Genomic DNA, 20,628 nt, shown 5'->3' on the forward strand with positions numbered 1-20,628 from the left:
CTCCACATGCTGAGCCCAGCAGCAATTTGCTGCCTCTCAGAAATACTCAGTACTATGCAGCCAGGACCCCCCAGGCCTCTGGATGGCCTCCAGGTAAACGCTGGGGGTTGAGGACCCCATCCCCAGGGAAGCAGACTTTCTATAACCAGGCTGGGGGGAAACCTTGGAGGAGCCCTGGGCTAGCTGGGCTTCCACATCCTGCAGCACATCTTCCCCCAAGAGCCTCAGGACCCAGACGTCTCTGCAGCAGCCCCTGAGACCCGGAGGGGAGGCAAGGGTGGAAATTTCAGACTTCTATATTGTCCAGTGACTTTGCCTTCTTGGATAAGTTAATGGTGATAAACAGAATTCAGAAAAAGAAATGTTCTGGGACGGGGATTTAGCTCAGTTGTTCTGTTGCCTGCCTCAAAAGCGCAAGGTCCTGAGTTCAATCCCTGGTATTTAAAAAAAAAAAAAAGAGAGAGAGAGAGAGAAATGTTCTAAAGCATTCCTACAGCTGCCGGGCTATAATTCCAGCATTTAGGAGGCTGAGGCAGCAGGATTGCTGTGAGCTGAGGCTAGCCTGGCCTACATAGGAGACACTGTCTCAAAAGACAAACAAACAGGGCCGGGGATTTAGTTCAGTGGCACCACACCTGTCTCAAAAGCACAAGGTCTTGAGTTTGATCCCTGGTACCGCAAAAAACAAACAAACAAGGCACTACATGTCCAAGGCTATAATCCCAGTTACTCAAGAGGCCAAAGCAGAAGGATTGCAAATTCAAGTCCAGCCTCGATTCAAACTAAACGAGATCCTTTCTCAAAAAAAGGTAGGGGGGAGCTGAGGATATAGCTCAGAGTTCCCTAGATTCAAAGCTCTGAACTGAAAAACATCTGCATGCCAGGCAGGTTTCCACAGTGTGCTTCCTTGGCCAGTGGGAGGACCACTGCCCCAGGGGGATCCTCAGTGCAGGTCACCAGTTGCCCCAGGTTACCCTGCTGGGTGACCTGGGATTCCTTTATTTTATTTTTAGTTTTTTGAGACAGGGTCTCATTATGTAATCTAGGCTGGTCTTGAACTCACTGCATAGCCCAGGGTGGCCTCAAACTTTTAGTGATCCTCCTGCCTCAGGCTTCAGAGTGCTGTGATTACAGGCGACCACTCCTGCTAATCCCGGGATTCCTGGCTCCCTATCCTTGACCTTTGACAGCCAGCAAATATCCAACCCAGGACATTCACAGGGTTCCTCTACACAGAGACCTGGGACGCCGCCTGTTTGCCAAGAGCTAAGGTGCTTTGGGGTTTTCTATTTTAAATATCACTTCCAAGTGTCAGAACTCAAAGCAAAGCACAGCTCACAGCAAGTCTGGGCGGGCAGCTCCCCTCTGTCTGTAGTGGTGAACTCAGGCTCTGTCCAGAGGAGCCAGTTCCTGTGCAGTCACCGCCTGGCCAACTGTACTCCCTTACACAGTGACACCCCAGGGCCTCGAGTTCCCCTCCCAGAATCCTTCATTAAATCACAGGAGCCACTGGGTGCTCCACAGGTGCCTGCACCCCTCGCTGACTGCTGACTGAACTACGGCCTGCTCACCAGATACCATTAGGCACCCAGCACCCTGAAAGCACCAGGAGAGGAAGCCTGCAGGGGATGGGGTGGCCCCTAAACTCAGAGAACCCGAAGCAGAGCAAAGTCACCAAAGTCACTACAGCCTTTCTCTGCCTCCTTGCCCTGCCTGGCCTCACAGCAGGAGGCTCTGCCCCTCCTCCAAGAGCAGAGCCCACAGGGGCAGAGTAGGGCCTTCCTTGCCTTTGAGCTTGGGTCGCCTGAGACTCCATGTTTTCAGGCCCCGCCTGGCCACCTCAGGCCCAGACCAGGGAAGCAGAGGGACAGAGGGAGTTGGGAGGCCTCACCTTTGCTGTCCCCGATGGCCCCATGCCCGGCCTCCCCTGGCTGGCTGTCCCCTGTGCTCTGCAGCCCATGTCACTAGGTAAGACCCAACCCCAAGTCCACCTTAGACTCCCGCACAGCGTCCGGGATGGAAGGAAGTAGGAAGCCTCCCTGGCCTGTGCCTGCCTTGATCAAGGGCACTCGTGTCCCCAGCCCTTCTCCCTGCAGCCACTGAACACTTCATGGCAGCACAACTGGATCCTTCACGTCCCCTGCCCACACGATCATGTGATAAACAACTCGTCGTGTTGGGGTCAGCAGTGCAGGCAGGCACCCGGATGGTCGTCACCGACTGGCAGAACGCAGTTCAATAAACAGATGCCAGAACCAACAGCCCACGTGTCGTGGGCCATGAAAATCAGCATCATCCCAACCTCACAGGCAACTGCTCTCGTGCCCGCCACCCCCAACCCCAGGGTCCTCCTGCTGGTCTTCAGCTGAGGTCCCCACCCCCTGCACCTCCACTTTGGGTTGGGCCTGGATCTGCAGGGTGCTGGCTCATGCTGGGACATGAGCGCCTTCTCAGTCTTTGTCCCCCCAACCAGACTTTGCTTCGTTCTGCCTAACAGCCAGCATTTAAAGAAGAAAGAAAAATAGCCATGATTTAGCAGTGTCATCCAGGCTAGAAAATAACTGCCATTTTAGTTGGGTGGATGGCACATGCATGTAACCCCAACACTCTGGGAGGCTGAGGCAGGAGGATTGAAAGTTTGTGCCCAGCCTTGGCAACTTAGTGATGTAGTGAGAACTTGTCTCAGAAATATTTTTAAAAGGGTGGGGGACTTTAAATCAGAGAAAAGACCCTGGCTTCAACCCCCATTTTTGGGGTATGTGTCTTGGGGTTGTGTCTCACTTTGTAGTCCAAGCTGGTCTTGACTCAAAGCAATCCTTCTGCCTCAGACTCACTAGTGCTGAGATTACAGATGTGCGCTACCACACTCAGCCATAGAAAACAGTTTTTGTGTAGTCTCAGAGAGCCCAGGTTAACTACTCTTCCTCCCTGGGCCAGTTAGGTGAGGGTGCCACTCACGCTGAGTCTGAACCTTGAGGACATGGAACCTGGCTACCAGGTGCACTGCAGGGCACTGAGCTCTCAGCCCTCCTGGGGCAGAGGGCAGGACAGGGTGGGGTGGGGTGGAGTAAGCTCTGCCACCTGCTGAGTCCCTGGGATGGGGGCCACTAGGAATGCAGGAGGCTCGACCTGGGGCCTGGGGCTTGAGAACTTCCAGCCCTTATCATGTCCAGAAAAACCAAGCTCCTCTAAGGAGGGCCCAATGGCTTCTCCCACCAAGTCCTCCCCAGCTGGGCCCAGCACTGACAGGCAGAAGTGAGAAAAGGAAGAACTGGGAGGCAGTGGAGTGGGGAAAGCCACATTCACAGGTACACAGAGCTGGTGCTGGGGTGCAAGGACTTGAGAAGCTCTGGGTTTGGAGCCACCCACAAGAGGGCAGATCCACTGCAGGAAGTGAAGTATGGTTCAGAGAGAGGAAGCCAGAGAAAACCCGAATGCCCTAACCCTAACCCTAACCCCGAATCTAAACCTAACCCCTAAGCCTAACCCTAACCCTACTCCAAACCTAACCCCCGACCCTTAAATCTGACCCCTAACCCTAACCCTAACCCTTAACCCTAATCCCTAACCCTAACCCCTAACCCTTAACCCTAATCCCTAACCCCTAAGCCTTAAATCTGACCCCTACCCCCAACCCCTAACCCTTAACCCCAATCCCTAACCCTAAACCCTAACCCTTAAATCTGACCCCTAACCCTAACCCCTATCCCTTAAACCTAACTCCTAACCCTAACCCCTAACCCTTAACCCTAATCCCTAACCCTAACCCTTAACCCTTAAATCTGACCCCTAACCCTAACCCCTAACCCCTAACCCTAGCCCCTGATCCTAACCCTAACCCATCACCTCGAATAAAAGCCACTCCACAGAGAGCCTCACTGTGTGATTTCAACTCCGAGATGCTCTGGGAAGGGCAAAACCAGGAGGCAGGAGAGCAGCCGTGGTTGCTAGGGGTGATGGGGAGGCAGAGCTAGTTGACTGATTGCCTTGCTTTGCTTTATGCCACTGGATCCCAAATCTGCTTTACTTTGCAAAGTTGTCCCTCATAAAGTCATTCTTCTTTTCTTTGCCCAGCATTGTAACTTCTAAAAGATCCCCTCACCCTACCCCTTTTGTGAACCCAGGGATACATCCTCAGCTCCTTTTTGAGACAGGACCTCTCTAAATCACCCAGGATGGGCTTGAACTTGAGATCTTCCTGCCTCAGCCTTTGATGGCTGAGATACTCTGATTCAGAGCATGGGGATAACTGGTGGTTTTCATATAGCATCAAAGTGTGAGCTGAAAACTTGATAGTCTTGTTCTCTAGTCAGAAGAATGATGTTCAACATGGACAATGTGTTCGTTCAAAAGATTACACAAGAAGGCTGTGCCACAGGCTATCCCTGAAAGCAAAAGCCATTTGTGAAGGTCATTTGTCATCGCAAGAATGTTTCAGCTCAAGAGCAAACACCCCCTGAATGAAGATGGCTATCATGTCCTCATAAAAACATGTTATGTAACAAAATCTTCAAGGCCATTAGGATGCAGCATCCCATGATTTTCCAGGGAAACCTGGTGCATCCTAATAAAACCCCACCTCCCCCAGCGACGTGCACCGTGGATAGGCAGAAGCTAATCTGAAAGGTCACACACCCAGGATGCCTGGGGCAGTGGGATGCTCTGTGTGATACTGTGCTGGGATATATGCCATCCTGCAGACGGTCCCAGCTTCTGATGGTTGCCTTATGACAGGCAGTATCGCTAATACAGGTATTCAATAGCTTATAGGACACAGTCCACACTTTATTATCAAATAGATTTTGGAGTAGATGATTTTGCCCAACTGTAGGCAAAGTGTCCGTGTCCTGAACTCATTTAAGGTGGGTAGAGCAAAGCAATGATGTTCCATATGTGAGCTGTATTAAAGGCACTCCTTTTTTTTTCCCGGTCCTGGGGATTGAACACAACCTTTGCACTGAGCCACCTCCTTTGCCCTATTTTTTATTTTGAGATAGGGTCTATGTTTCTAAATTGCCCAGGCTGGGCTTGAACTTGCCGTCCTTGGCATGCACCACCACGCCTGGCTTAAATGCATTTTTTGACTTGACGACCTTTTCAATTCACTGTGGGCTTATTGGGATGGCCCATCTGTCCATTTGGCAAAACCCAGAGGACACCGCGCAGAGGGAACCTTTCTGTAAACCAGGACATGACAGCAGTTGTGACAAATGAACCACAGAAAAACAACGTTAATGCTGGGGCAGCGGGGGTGGGGAGGACCTGCAGGCTCTGTCCTCTGTGCCTACTCTCTTGTAAACCTAAAAGTGCTCTTAACAATAAAGTGTATTAATTCACAGCAACAAAAATAACAAACGTCAAAACTGAAAGTAAAAGCCAAGTGGGCCGGCTAGAGTAAGGTCAGCCATCTGTCCACGCACACCCTGATGGCCCGGACAGGTCACAGGCAGTGCCCACGAGCTGTGGCTGCTGCTCAGCTCCCAGCCTCTGCACAAAGCCTCCAAAGCTCCTTTAGATGGATTTCCTCCCCTGCTCACCCCAGGAAGAAGCCTTTTCTGTCCACAGCTTTGGTGGAAAAAGACATCCTGCTAAAACAGTGTGGGGCGCCTGCCTGGAAAATGCAGGCGAGGCTATTACTTTTAGATGAGGCACCAAAAACACATGCGCTGCTGAGCAGCACCTCTCTGGCCCCAAGGACTCCAGGTGCTGACCTGGGGTTTCCTGCCCAGGTTGGCTGGAGAGACAGGAACTACCTTCCTCTCCCTCAACCCCAGAAGGGCAGAAGGGGCACAGCTGCTCCCCAAGTGTCCCCAGGCACATCCTGAGGGAGCTTCCTCTGTGTGTGCAAGGTGAGTAACAGTCTCCAGGGCCAGGACTCTATTACAGTCCGTCAGCCACAGGCCCCAGAAACTACTGAGGTCACATGGCCTGGGGGCAGGAGGATTCTCAGTGCTGGTGCACAGTGAGTGGAAGAGGCCTCTGTGGGAAACTCCATGGGAAACTGGGGTGACCTAGGGAATTGAAGCTCATGACTTTCTCACTATTCATCTTTACACTTTCACATTAATGTGAGCATGAAGTTGATCTGTGAGCATGGGGTTGGAATCCTGGATCAGTCAGCTTTTCCATTGCTGGGACACAATGCCCAACACCCACAATGTAAAGGAGAGGTTTTATTTGGCTTATAGTTCAGGGGATTCAGTCCATGGTTGGCTGGCTCCCAGGCAGGAACATCATGGCAGAAGGGCATGGAAGAGGGAAGCTTCCTAGTTCATGGCTGCCGGGAAGCAGAGCAAGGGAGTAGCAACAGAGAGGAAGGGGCCAGGGACCAGACATAGACCCCAAGGTCATGCCTCCATGTCCCACCCAGACACACACAGAAGTGTGCTCCACCAATCCCCCCACTGGGTCCCATGCCAATCAAGCTGACCCTCCACCCTGACTGCCAGAGTTCCCATCCATTTCCTTACTGGCTGGGTGTCCTTCAGGAGGTGTGAAGAGGACATTATCATCCTGGTCTCACGGGACAGTGTCACGATGAGCCTAAAGATGAGGCCAACCCCAACCACGAAGAAGGACCCTCCCTCCTTGGACACTCAGCCTGACCTTCCTGTGTATTGAGTCAGCACACAGCTATCCTTCATTATCAACAAAAAGAAGGTTGCAGGGATCCCCCAGGGGACATGAAAATCCATGCATGGTCATGTCCCCTACATTAAATGGCATGGCATTGGCCTGTAACATATATACATCCCACCGTATACTTTATTATTTGGGACAGGGCTCACTATGTTGCCCAGGCTGGTCTTGAACTCCTGGACTCATGTAATCCTCCTGCCTCAGCCTCCTGAGTAGCTGGGACTATGGGTATCCACCACCAGGCCCAGCATCCCATAAATTTAAATCATCTCTAGATGACTTATGACACCTAATGCAGCATAAATGATACATAAATAATGGTTATACTATATTGTTTAGGGGATAACAACAAGGGGAAAAAAGCCTGTATGTTTAGCACATATGCAATTTTTAAAGATATTTTTGATCTAAGGCTGGCCGAGTCCACGGATGTGGAAGCCAGCTGTAAATTCCTATGGCTATGGACAGCTGTGCACCACTCAGAGCAACACAGGGAGCCTCTGGGCTAGGAATCTGATGGCAAGCGGGAAGACGGGGTGTCTCTGTGATAGAACCCTTGTGCTCCAGGAAGTGGTTGGAAGCAGAAATGTTGCTGCAAAGAGAGTCTGGCAAGGGAGTCAGGGGAGAAGGAGCGGCAGGAGGGTCTGCAGAGATGCCGGGCACTGCAGGGCTGCGGCTGGGATGTGAGGGGCAGGCGGAGCAAGGGCCCAGGCGCATGCGCAGCCTCGAGGAAAGCGTCTCAGGCGCATCACAGCAGGGCAGGTTCATCTGTTTATTTTTTTCAAAACAAAACTAAAAATCACCACTCAAAATCCTTGAGATGAGTCAGTTAAAAGCTTTCTGCTATTTGCAGCCGGGTCGGAACAGCGCTGCACACTGGTGAGCTGGGAATGTCGGGAGCTGGTGGCTGGGAGGCGTCTCTCCTCCCTCCCCTCTGCCTCAGCTGCCCCCCATCCTTCTCCTGCTGCCACCAGCCTGGTGGTGGCCAGACTCCTTCCGCTGAGCCTGGTGCGGCACATTCTCCTGGGCTTCCGATGTGACTGCCATGCCTTGCTCTGGAGAGGTCCTCGAGCGCCACCGTCCCCCAGGGGTGGCGTGCTGATGTCCCTGGAGCAGGTGAGAAGGGCCCGCTCCCTGCTGTGCCCTTCCGGGTCCCAGGGAGAAATCCACTCGGCTGTCATCACCGCTCCTGCTTGGTGTTGGCTTCACTGTGCTCCAGGGTGACCCTGCCGCTATCTTGAGGCCCGTCCTTCTTGCCCCAGTCCTTCTCTATGTAAAACTCGGCCAGCACAGGGCAGTGCTCGGAAGCCACTCCGCCCCAGGACCAGTTATCTGGGATCCACGGGTTCGTGAGTCCTTCTCTCACCACGGCCCAGTGACCTGGAGGGGAGGGAGACACCCAGAAGTCAGGACAGGAACGGTGGGCTTGCAGGTGGTGCGGCAGGTCAGCCTAAGGAAACTGCTGGGGCCAGGCAATTGGCCAACACAACTTTCCACACAAACAAGGCTCACACATGTAGGCACTGAAGCTACCCAGAGGCCAGGTCTCCTGCCCATCCAAAGGCAGCAGGGAGCCAACATCATTTGTGGACGGCTATTAGTTTGACCAGCAAAATATGTATTTCAACCAGGTGTGGGGGTGCAGCCTGTCATCCTAGCATTCTGGGAGGCTGAGGCAGGAGGATCGCAAGTTCAAGCTCAGCCTGGGCAACTTAATGAGACCCTGTATCAAATTTTAAAAAGAGGAGGGCAGGGATGTAGCTTAGTGCAAAGGCCCTGGGTTCAATCCCCAGCCCTGCAAAGACAAAAACAAAAAGTACTTGACTTGGGGTCAGATGCCTCATGAGGATGTCCCCAGCTAAGGTCTTACTTTGCAAAGCAAAAGACACTAAGGTGGGAGGTGGGTGGAGGTGGGTGATGAATTCTACAGAAGGGGTTAGAAAGAGAAACTTAGGCTTTTGAGAAAGGAAAGGCATTTTTAAAAAGGGAAAGACTTAGAAACAAACTAAGTTGGAGGTCTACCCAACAACAATTAAACGAGTTACAGAAGCGATCACGGGCTGTTTCAGGCACCCCTGCAAGGCTCAGTCCTAGGCTGTCAAGGTCAGGGGCTGGAGACAGAAGGGTCTCTCCCTCCTCCTGCCACACACGCTCAGCCGCAGTCTCTCTTGGGCTCTGGGGGGCTGGGGGTCCCTGCCAGGTCCCCCGAGAGTCCAGCAGGAAGCCAGTGCCCAGAGGAAGGGGTTGGTGACACAGTGCAGACTAAGGATGACGGCCTGGCTGCGCATGCTAAGACTCTCATGTTGGGAAACAGCCATCGCTCTTTTCTTAGTTTTACGATTTTTGTTGAGGTACAGTGTGGACCTGTTGGGACTCTGTAAAGCACTGTTCTTGTCTTTCGTCAAGGACCCTGCTGGTGGGCTGGGGGTGAAGTACTTGTCTAGCACGTGTGGGCCTCGGGCTCCAACCCCAGTACTCCCTCCACATCTCTGACGAGGGACAAATGACCTGAACAGCAAGCCCGTAAATGCTCACAGAGGAGCTGACACTTTCAGACAGGACTGGGGTTCCCAACTCTCCTCCAGAATGGGAGGAAGTGGGGCTGCGTTCTGTCTCCCTTACCTGTGAACACCTTCTTCAGGCTTTTGCTGATCCAGATGTTGTCCAGGGATTTGGAGCCTTGGGGGTTTTTGGTGCTGATGTTGGTGAAGATGTGCGCAGGGATGAGGTGGTGGAATTTCTCTCTTCTCAGGATATCATAGTCACTGCTATCTGGCCCTTGGCCAAAATCCCCCAATATGATGACATCTTTTTCTCCTAGAAGTAAAAGGAAGAAAATCAGGTGGAGGATGTGATATCGCAGCAGAAGTGAATACAGGTTCGGCTGAAGCTGAACCTTAAGAACTGCGATCCCGACTTCTGGAAAGGGACTTCTGGGGAAGTGCGAGGATGGAAACTCTACAGGTTCATGAATTATGCTTCAGCTACTTCATGAATTCGATTCTCCAGAAAGACTGTCAGCTCCTCAAAGAAGAAACTGCTCACATTGCATTGCTGAGTGCACAGTAAGTGCTGAATAAATACCCTCTGAGTGAATGAATTCTGCCACAAGCCTGTGCCTGGTCTGGCTGGAACCCTTCTAGGCTCAGCTGTTTTAGCTGAAGCAGAACTGAGGTGCCTCCTATTAACAGGAATAGCGGACTAGCCCCTGGCTGAGAAAGCAAGATCACCTTAACAAATACACTAAGTCCCTGGTTTGAACATTCGAGTTGCAAAATTGAACAGATACAAACTGGACCTTGCATCACACACATTTGTAGATGGAACCCACCGTGGAAGTAGCTCCCGAGTCTCCCAGACACTGTCACAGCCGTGCTGCCGGGCGCTCACTGTGCAGTGCCATAGTGTGCAGTAGCGCAGTGCTCAGTCAGAGCCCAGGATGTCCGGAAGCGAGAGGAAAAGCAGTGGTGATGTGGGGTGGGGTGTGGGGGGGGGACTGCTAGGAAGTGCAAAGCAGTGACCATGGAAACTGAAGCAAAAATAATTGAGAGACTGGATTGAGGTGAAAAGATAGTACACGTGACTGGTTCTGAAAACATGAAGCACTCAGCCATTGGCACAATTCCAAAGAACGAGGACCAGATCATGGAACATATGGAGTCCGCTGCGCCAATGAAGTCAACAATAATATCCATGCCTGCCTCGCAAGCGCAAGGTCCTGAGTTTGATCCCTGGTACCAAAAAAATACTAATCATAATCATAATATCCAAAAAGTGTGGTTCAGTGATAGAGGAGATGGAGAAACTTCTCAAGTACGTGAATGCAGGATCAGCGTCAGCATCTGGACCCACTCAGCTCACTGCTTGTTCAGAAAAAGCAAAAAGCCTGTTTGAAGACTTGAAGAAAAAAGAGTGAACGAGGTGCCTCTTTTACTGCCAGCCATGGACGGTTTAGGAGTCAAGGCTGGAGCCAACCTTTGCAACGGGAAAGTGTGAGGGTCTGAGAGCAGAGACCTTAGCTGCCCAAGAACCTCCAGCAGCACTTATTGGTGGTGATGAGAAAGAGCTGCTACTCAGACTGTCACTGGATCGGTTTCCAAGAGGGTAGACAGAATCGAGTCCATCAAAACACCTGTGTCACCAGAGTCGGGTGGGAGCGAAACTCCATCTTGCCCTCCGTGTCCTGCTGCTGCTGGCCCTTCAGCTCTGTCACCTCTCACCTCCCTCCTCCAGCCAGTAACTCTCCTTGTCCACTCAGCCCATGCATCCCCAGTGTGCCGCCGTTGCACTGCACTGTACTACCCTTTGAAGGTAACTGTAGAAGTAAAGTTTATTTACAGTAAAAGAAAATCAGGTGGAGAGCGAAACTCAACACGGACCCTGGCACCTTGAGATGGGAAGGGGATTCCCTGATTCCACTCCCCAGCCTGAGGACGGAGGTATGGTCTCATCTGGCATCTCCAGGTTCCCCAGTCTGCAAGAGCAGGGCTGATGCAATACAGAAACCACCTGGGTTCGAACTCCTGGGGTCTGGTCTCACTGTGGAAAAAAGCCAAAGCATCCTGCTGGATAGGTAACATTAATGTTCAACACGTATTTCCGGAGCACCCAGGTGGGCCAGAAATTCAGAGAGGGGTACAGTGGGCGGGGGAAAGATGGGGACAGAGCACAGGGGCAGAACCAGAATGCATCCATAGGGCCGGGGATTTAGCTCAGTAGTTCCGCCGCCTGCCTCACAAGCAGAAGGTCCTGAGTTCGATCCCCAGTACCAAAAAAAAAAATGCATCCATAGCACAGGGAAGGGTGGCCGAGGTGGAGAAGGTGGCTGCCTTGGGTCTCAGAGGATACACAGGCCACTCAGGGCAATAAGATGAGCGGGAACCTGTGCTCAGGCAGGAAGTTCCCAAACACCCTGGTTTCCGGGGTAACACCTGGAGCAGCTGATGCTGGAGGTGTAAGAAGCGGCTACTTGTGCCTGACTCGCAGGTGGTCTATCTGCTGAAGGTCAACTTGAACCCTGGACCAGGAAAAGGCTGGTCTCCCGGCATCCGTGGGCAACCACGGTGTCCACTCCCCACAGCGATGACTGGTTCTCCATTCTCTGGCTGCGGCTCATTTCTCAGGCTGCTGCTAAAACTCACCGCTGTAACAAGGCTGAAGTGAGAATCTCACTCCGAAATCTGTGTCCTGGCTTTCTGGGTTTAGTAGAGAATTCCAGTCTAAAAGCAAGGCCATCATTGATTCTGGATAGATTTACCTGCTTGCTTTGCTCATATCCCACCGGGGATATGAGGTGCCTCTCCCCGCACCCCACCAATGCTGGGTATTCTCACCAAAATGGGCACAGCTTCTTTCTGTTGTAAGAAAACAAGTTGTCTTCAAGTTATGTGGAGTCCTGGGCTGGGGTAGCTCAGTGGTGAGTGTCCGCTTTGCATGTGAGGGCCTGGGTTCCGTGGCCAGCCCCTCGCTATGTGCTAGTGTACATGTTTGTAATTCTGCTGCACAGAAGATTTCTCTCGTCTTCCTCGCTTATTACTTTACTTGATCATTTATTTATACCAGTATGGGCTCATATGCTTCAAATTATAATGTGCAACCTATTAATGAGTTTGTTAAAGCTCAGATTTTTCCGCCTTGATCTTTGGGGCTCTTTCTGTCGGCTCCTGGCTCCTTCTCACACACACCTGCTGTGTTTTTTGTTGAGCGCTTTCTTTCTTACTCTCTAAGATGCTCCAGGACTGTCCTGTATCTTTTCTTCCTCCATCCTAGAATTGGTCACTTCTCGGAGGGCCCCGGATCTTTGATCAGAGAGACGCCAGAAACAGAGGGCGGGGCTGGAGTCTTCGCTGTATCTCTACGCTGCACAGGGATCTAGTGGTTTATTGACATTAGTACATGAAGTCTTCAGAGACTAAGAACAGCACCTTGTCATCCTATATAGGAACTGGTCTTTCCCCAGCTCATCATTTGCCTTTTTATTTGCTCTATGGCCAAACTGCAGCAGAGATATTTAATTTTTCTTTTAATGCACTACCATTAATAAAATGTCCCTACATGGACTCCAAAATCAAACCAATATTCACAAGCTCCTTTTATGTTTTCACTTTTTCAAATTTCATTCTTTTTCTTTTTTTTTTTTTGTCAGAGTCTTGTTATGCAGTTCAGAACTTGCTATGTAGCCCAGGCTGGGCTTGAACTCACACCCACCCTCCTGTGTCAGCCTCCCGAGTGCCGGGATCACAGGCGTGTACCACCATGCCCAGCCAACTGTTTTGATTTTAAAATTAAAATTTGATGGAAATATTAGCCACAGCAATTAGACAAGAGAAAGAAATAAAAGGAATAAAGATAGGAATTGAAGAAGTCAAATTGTCATTATTTGCAGATGACATGATACTCTATATAGAAGACCCCAAGAACTCCACCAAAACTCTTCTAGATGTAATAACCAAATTCAGTAAGTAGCTGGATACAAGGTCAACACACAAGAATCAATAGCTTTCCTCTACATGAACAACAGACTCACTGAGATAGAAACAGGGCAAACAATTCCTTTCACAATAGCATCCAAAAAACCAAAATACCTAGGAATCAACCTAACAAAAGAAATCAAAGACCTCTTCTCTGAAAACTATATACTCTGAAAAGAGAGACTGAAGATGGTATCAGAAAATGGAAAGCCATCCCTTGCTCCTGGATAAGAAGAATCAACATAGTGAAAATGGCCTTACTTCCAAAACTGCTATATAGATTCAATCCAATCCTAATTGAAATCTCAGCAGCATACTTCATGGACCTTTAGAAACCAATCCAAAAATTCATTTGGAACAAGAAGAGACCCAGAATAGCAAAAGCAACAGAGACATGGCAACAGAGACATGGCAGGGGGTATCATAATCCCCAACTTGAAACTATACTACAAAGTTATTGTGATAAAAACAGCATGGTACTGGCAAAGAAACAGACCTGAGGACCAGTGGAACAGATTAGAAGATGCAGAAACAACTCCAGCACACTCAGCCACCTCATCTTCAACAAAGGAGCCAAACACTCTCACTAGAGGAAAGACAACCTCTTTAATAAATGGTGCTGGAAAAATTGGCTTTCCACTTGCCAAAGATTAAAACTAGACCTATATCTCTCACCATGCATTAAACTAAAATCAAAATGGATTAAAGATCTAAATATTAAAATAGAAACGCTGAACCGGCTGGAACAGAGGTTAGGTAGAACTCTTGAAGACACTGGTGTAGGAAAAGATTTTATGAACAAAATTCTCAGCTGCCCGTGAACCAGCACAAACAATCAACAAGTGGGATCTCTTCATATTAAAAAGCTTCTGCATAGCAAGAGAAACCACCAACAGTGTGAAGAGACAACCCACAATGTGGGAAAAAATCTTCACCTGCTCTTCCTCAGACAAAGGTCTACTATCTCGAATCTATAAGGAACTTAAAAAAATCAGATCTCCCAAATTTAAAGACCCAAACCAAAAATGGGCATCTGAAATGAACAGACATTTCTCAGACAAAGAAGTAGAAATAGCAAATAAATACATGAAAAAATGTTCAACATCACTGGTCATTTGAGAGACGCAAATGAAAACAACACTGAGATTCCACTTCACTCTGGAAATGGCTGCTATCATGAAATCAACCAATAACAAATGCTGGTGGGGCTGTGGGGAAAGAGGAACACTGCTCCACTGCTGGTGGGAGTGCAGACTGGTGCAACCACTGTGGAAATCAGTGTAGAGATACCTCAAAGAACTAGGACTGGAAGTCCCATTTGACCCAGCTAGTCCCCTGCTGGGGATCTTCCCCAAAGAATTAAAAGAATCATACCACAGTGATACATGTGCGCCCATGTTCATAGCAGCACAGTTTGTGATAGCTAAAACTTGGAAGCAGCCCAAATGCCCATCAACCGGAGACTGGATAAAGAAAATGTGTTTTGTTTTTTTTAATAAAATGGAGTATTACTCAGCCACAAAAAATGAGGAATTGGAGACATTTATAGCTAAATGGATGCACATTGAGGTGATACTCTTAAGTGAAATTAACAGGACACAGATGTATAAATACCAAATAGTTTCTCTAGTGTGAGAAACTGAAAGTGTAAATAAGGACTAAAAGGTATAATAGATAATGTGAAATAGGAAGAAAAGGGGCAAAGGGGAAGTGGGAGGGGTAGGGGAAAGGAAAGAAGGGAATGGGATTAATATGAGAAAATGAAAAAATAGAAACAAAGTCTTTATAAATAGGGAGGGCAGGAGAAGGGGGAAAAAATAAGAACCAAGAGAGATTATGTAAAGGTGCAAATTTCCAATGATGAATGTCATTACATTGTGTACCTAAAATGTACCGATAAAACTTAAAAAGAAAAAAAATTAAAATTTGAATGTTTAGTAAGCAAACTAATAGTGTGCTTAACAATTCCCATCCGGAGCTGGCCAGAGGAAGCCAGCCCCTGTGTCTCCTGTGACTTGGCCCATGCATGAGCAGGCTTGTGTGTTGATTCACAATAGCACCTTTACCTATGAGTTCCTACGCTGTTTTTCTACTCATCAATACATCCTAGAGATGGATCTCCTTCAAATTAGCAGTCTTTAAACAGTTTTTTCTTTCACTGTTTCAGAGCACTTGGGATACAACCCAGGGCCCAGTGCATGCCAGGCAAGTGCTCACCACCGAGCTACGTCCCGAACCCCACGTTTTCTTTTCTACACAGAGAATTCCTTTTCTCAAATGCAGTCATGCAGGGGCCCCAGAAAGGGGCAGATGTGGTTGAGGTGGGAGGGTTCTGAGGAGGCTCCTGACACTGACGCTGAACCTCACTCCTGAGACTGGGGTTCCACTGCAGAGACCCCTCTGGGCATCCTCAGCGTTTCCTAAAGCTCTCAGGGCTTCTGTGTGCAGCCAGCGTGGAAGCCACCTCCAGCAGCCAGACGGTCAGGTCTCCCTGGTGCAGTGGACACACACAGATGGGGGGGTGTCTTCCGCTGTCATTTCTCCACCTGACAACAGGCCACGGTGCGTACTGACTCAAGCCTCTTCCTTTATGTTCTGTAATAATGTTTTATAGGCTTCCTTTCTTTTCCTCTTCCTTCTTCTTGCTTTTTTGAGACAATCACTCACTTTGTAGCTCAGGCTGGCCTTGAACTCACAATCCTCCTGCTTCAGCCTTCCAAGTGCTGGGATTACAGGTATGTGCCACCATGCCTGTCCACTTTTGTCATTTTATCACCATATTTCTAAGTATTTTTATGATGAATAGGATCTTTACTTTCATTATATCCCCCCTTCCCCACTTCAAACAAGAAGTTTATTTAAACAAGACACTTAACTTACAGGAGAAAAAATCTGGATTCTTTTGCTAAAGAGTAATTTACTCCTACTGAAAGACAGATTTTCTTACATGTAACAGCTACATACAAAAAAGTCATAAAATTGTCCTTGGTTTTACAATGATAAATGAAAAACATTAAATAAAGTATACAAGGATTGTTGAGGTCTTTTGTGTGAAACAGTGAGAGCAAAATAACTTACTGGAATATAAAGATCAGAGCTGAATGAGCATGTCACTAACGCAGAAAGGGGATTATCATCACAGAACCAGTATTGTCCCTGTCCCATTTCCATGTGATGTCAATCAAAACATGTTGGCCACAGTTAAAAAAATGCGATGTGCTAATATGCTTGTGTGCATACACCAGATACTTCATGTACAATAAAGGAATGGAGAAGGGAAAATGAGAGAAGAGAGAAAACCATGCTCTAGTGCTCAGGCTGTGGTAGAACCAAACTGCCATTTTCTAGTGGAGAATGTATCATTGGTCTGTAAGATCAGAGTTCTGGAGCGAAGCTGTCATAGGTTCCCTTTTCAGCAGATAGATACCTTTGTCTGCAGCTGGGACATATCCATTGTATCTTGGTCTTTCATTTCCAACTCTGTGGACACCTGTCTCATTGCCTGGCTGCCCATCGGATTGGAATCTGGTCTTCCTCATGGACAAGCCCGGTGCTCACCAGGGCTCTCTGGTTTACGAAGCACTGTGCACCTCAGTCCTAAACGGCACCACGGAACCTTCCTGCCCCACCATGGTCAAATTCACATGGTCACTGCTCTGGGTCTGGGCTCCCTCCTTGGGCCTTTCTTCAGCCACGGCAAGCATCCAAGGCTCCCCAGCTTCCGCGTCTCAGAAAGGGGACCGGGTCCGCACAGAGCCAGCACATGGGCAGCACCAGAACGGCGCAAGGAGGAGGTGCCAGTGGAGGATGAGGGACAGGGCGCCTTTGCCTGTGCTCCCTCCCCAACCTGTGTGCCCTTCCAGCTTTTTCCTCAATTCACCAGTTCTCATCATTCATTTACTGGGGCCATTTCCTTTTTTTAAACTTGAAGCGTAACAAAAAGGGTGATCATGTTCTCTGACAGCAGTGCTATTTCCATCTCCTTTCCCCGGATTGCTCATCTCACTGTATTAATCCACAGGAACTTGGAGAAAGACAGGCCACAGAGTTCTGAGACCAGAGCTGCAGATCTGGAAAGCGGCTCTTGGCCCAGGTCTAAGAGGAAACAATGGGGTGACCTTGAGATGCGATCTAGGCTCTGTTCCCTCAGCTCAGTGGCCTCAGGCAACCCCTGGGGTCCAGAAAACAAGACGCACAACCCTTTTCCTGGGGTTCTGTCCAGATGAGACACGGGCCGATGTGACAAAGTGGGATCAGGCCAGAGTGGAAAGGTTTTCTCTTTGAAGTATTCTAAGCATTTCCCCCACAGCCAGTTATTTGTACAGGAAGCAGAGCAGTTAGAAAGTATTTTCCAAGAAAGGGAATAGGAATTCTGAAAGAACAATGCAGCCCAGCCAGGCTCTGAGGGATTCCCACGGCTCTGCCTGACCCTTCTCCTAGGGAGGTCATGCAAGGAAGACCATGACCCAGGGGGTGACCCTTCCTCATGTGCACCTTGCGAAGGAAGCTTTTAGGAAAGCAGTTCCTAAATGAAATCATCAGTGTTATCTGCGACAGTCACGTATGGTGGTGCATGCCTGTAATCCCAGAAATCTTCCAGTGACCCTCCAGCCTCAGCCTCCTGAGTGCTGGGATTACAGATGTGCACCACCATGCCTGGCCCCTTTTTATCCTGAAACAGGGTCTTGCTGAGTTGTCCAAACAGTGAGTTTGAGGTCAGCCTGGATTATATAACAAAGCCCTGTCTCAAAAATACCAAACCAAACCAAACCAAAAATAAAGGGGTCGGGATATAGCTCATTGCCAAGGCCCTGAGTTCAATCCCCAGTACCACAAACAAACAAACAAATGAGCAAACACCAACTGAGACCCTCAGCCAGTCTTTTTTCTTGGCCTGATTGCTTCAGTAAGGGCGAGAGGGAAATTGAAGCAAAGTGCAATGACAGTAGCGACCAGCAGAGGGCAGGCGCGCGCTGCAGATGGCCCCTCCTAAGCTTGGGACAGGGTCTGGATGAGGCCCCTGAAGCTTCCGTGTGGCCTGCATGCTGGGTCCCATGCTGTCCGAGGCCAGGTCACCGGAGGACCCAGTGGTAGCGTCCAGCAGGAAGGCCGTCTGGGAGCCATGTTGGTGACCATACACGTGGTCACTGTATGCCGGGCCCTGGGCTGACCACTTCCGGACAGCGCATCCGGTGACTGCGTACCTGAGCAAGGTGGCTCTGAGAAGCGGGAGACAGGCAGGTGTCTGGGCAGCCAGCCCCGAGGGACTGCAGGACAACACACATTTCTTGTCTGGGATGGGTTTGTTCAGGTATCTCAAAAGCATATTCTGCCCATTAGATATCTGTGTCACCGATGGTACAAAGGAAGCTTTCTGTTTCTTCAGTACTGACTACTGAAGTTGAGACCCTGACATTGAACTGCATCCCTAGTCCCGTTTTATCATTGTTTTTGAGCCAGGGTCTTGCCAATTTGCTAGGCTGGGACTTGCAGTCCTCCTGCCTCAGCCTCTTGAGTGCTGGGATGACAGTCGTGTCACTGTTAGGCCCGCCTATGTGAGTGGTCTTTGCTCTGAGCAGCTGCAGGTGCCTAGAAGCCCGGATTCTCCTCCGGGACTCCACCTGCAGGGGGTGTGTGGGGTGGGCTCTCGGTCACTTGTTCCCTTAGATCCCAGAAGGGAAGGGAGAGACTGAGGCCCATCTCCTCAGAGACCCCTTGGCCCTCTCCAGTGCCAGTGCTGCCTCCGGGGCGAGACCCCGCTGAAGGACCACCCCCCAGGTGCCAGGCACGGCTCCGGGCCCTGCTTCCCGAGTTCACAGAGGGGCGCCCTGTCCTCCAGCCCTGCTCAGATCTGAAAGCAGAAAATCCCACTGAGGATGTAAGAACCCACGGCCACACAGTCCAGGGGAAGGGAGCGAGGCCTGGAGCTGTGAAGGACTTGGCTGCTGTTGGCACCGTGGGAAGAAGGTGTTGTCTCCTCTGCTGATCGACTGAGCCAGGCTGTGCCCAGGCAGGTCCTGGCACTTCCTGCATCCCTGGCCTGAGGGTTACGGTTAACAATTAATTGGCTGTGAGTTACAGGAAGGGCACACAGAACGTGGGTCACTGTCCCCATCCAGATGCATCAAGGCCGAGCGAGCCAGGTCAACAGTCTCTTGGCAGTTTATCAAAGTACCTGCTGAGGCTTCTGAAGAAAACCTGACCACTCCCTGAGTACCAGGGGAAGAAGGGTGATGGCCGGCTTAAGGCCCTGGAGGAGCTGTGGGTTTTCCTTTCTGCGTCCATGGGAAAAGGAGTTCAGATTGTGCATAGCAAACTGTCACCCATGTGAAAACCTATCAAATCATTGTTTTTCTGTTTTTGTTTTTGTTTTTTGTGATGCTGGGGATGGAACCCAGGGGTGCTCTACCACTGGGCTACACGCCCAGCCCTTTTCCTGTTTTATTTTGAGACAGGGTCTCTGGGGGCAAACTTGTGATCCTCCTGTCTCAGGCTCCCAGAGTAGCTGGGACTAAAGGTGTGCGCCACCCCATCTGGCTCAAGTCGTCTGTTGTAACAGGTGACAGAGTGGCTGTGGGGGAACACAGCTGCTTCCTGGATGGGGCATCTTAGCACCGTTTTTTTACTGTGAAGACTAAAATTTCCTTATAGAACATTGTGCTTCCAGCAGCCCTCTTCTCAACAGCCCCAAGGGGGCGCGACCCAGGTGCCCCCAACAGCTGAGCTGGTGAACAGGGAGATGGGGTCCCTATGGACAGCGGGACACTATTCACCCTCAGAGAGGACAGGAGTTCTAATACACACTGCACTGTGGGTGAACCCTAAAGACCCAAGGACTGGTCAAAACATACAGTATGTGTTTGAATTTAAAATTTTATTATACTAAAAGACACATTGCTATTCATCTCATCAAGGTACCCTCGCCCAACACACTTATCCCTTGGTTCTTGCCACTTTCTGAAGGAGTTCTGGAAGTTCTCTTTCATGAGTGTCTTTATGAGGTGTGATCAAAACTACAGTGAATGTTGCTCCCAAGTGCCTCCCAAGGAAAGGCAGGCTCCTAAAAACATTACAGTGTATCCTCGTCTACCTTATTCAATGCATCTGGCATTGTGTAATTTCTGGCTCTTCCCCAAAGCCAAAGTGACCATGAAAGGGAAACATTCTCAATCAGTTCAGGACACCAAGACAGCCAAGAGTGTAATTAACTACAGACACTCATGAAAGAGGACTTCCAGAACTGCTTCAGAAAGTGGCAAGAGTGGTGGGATAAGTGTGTTCAAAGTGAGGGGGATTTGTGACAATGTGTTTTTTACTGTAATAAAAAGTCTTAAACCTTCACTGTTTTTTAATCACACCTCATATTATCGTAAATGAAATAAGCCAGACCCAAAAAGACAAGTCCTGTACAATTCCCCTTATGTGAACGATGCGGTCGCCTCCACGGAGACAGGGAGCAGGATGGTGGTTGCCAGGAGCAACAGGAGGTGGGAGAGGCTGGGAGTTAGTGTTTCAGGGG

The 20,628-nt window shown here is 49.7% G+C and overlaps 1 protein-coding gene across 5 annotated transcripts in view; it reads right to left on the reverse strand.

The window, feature by feature from the left end:
• Eepd1 (endonuclease/exonuclease/phosphatase family domain containing 1) overlaps positions 1–20,628 on the reverse strand; it is a 130,443-nt gene that overhangs the window by 21,126 nt on the left and 88,689 nt on the right. For 3 of the 5 annotated variants that reach the window (XM_021254587.2, XM_087196418.1, XM_004840297.4), the window contains exon 6: positions 9,262–9,456. In XM_021254587.2, coding sequence (XP_021110246.2) covers positions 9,262–9,456 — 195 coding nt within the window. Of the gene's footprint in view, positions 1–6,954; positions 8,020–9,261; positions 9,457–20,628 lie in introns of those variants that run through there. The other 2 variants (XM_004840295.3, XM_004840296.3) reach the window with 2 other exon arrangements.

The sequence above is a fragment of the Heterocephalus glaber genome, unplaced genomic scaffold (assembly GCF_053883595.1).
Source record: "Heterocephalus glaber isolate CG9 unplaced genomic scaffold, H.glaber_assembly_v1.0 deba00001610, whole genome shotgun sequence".
Taxonomy (NCBI): domain Eukaryota; kingdom Metazoa; phylum Chordata; class Mammalia; order Rodentia; family Bathyergidae; genus Heterocephalus; species Heterocephalus glaber.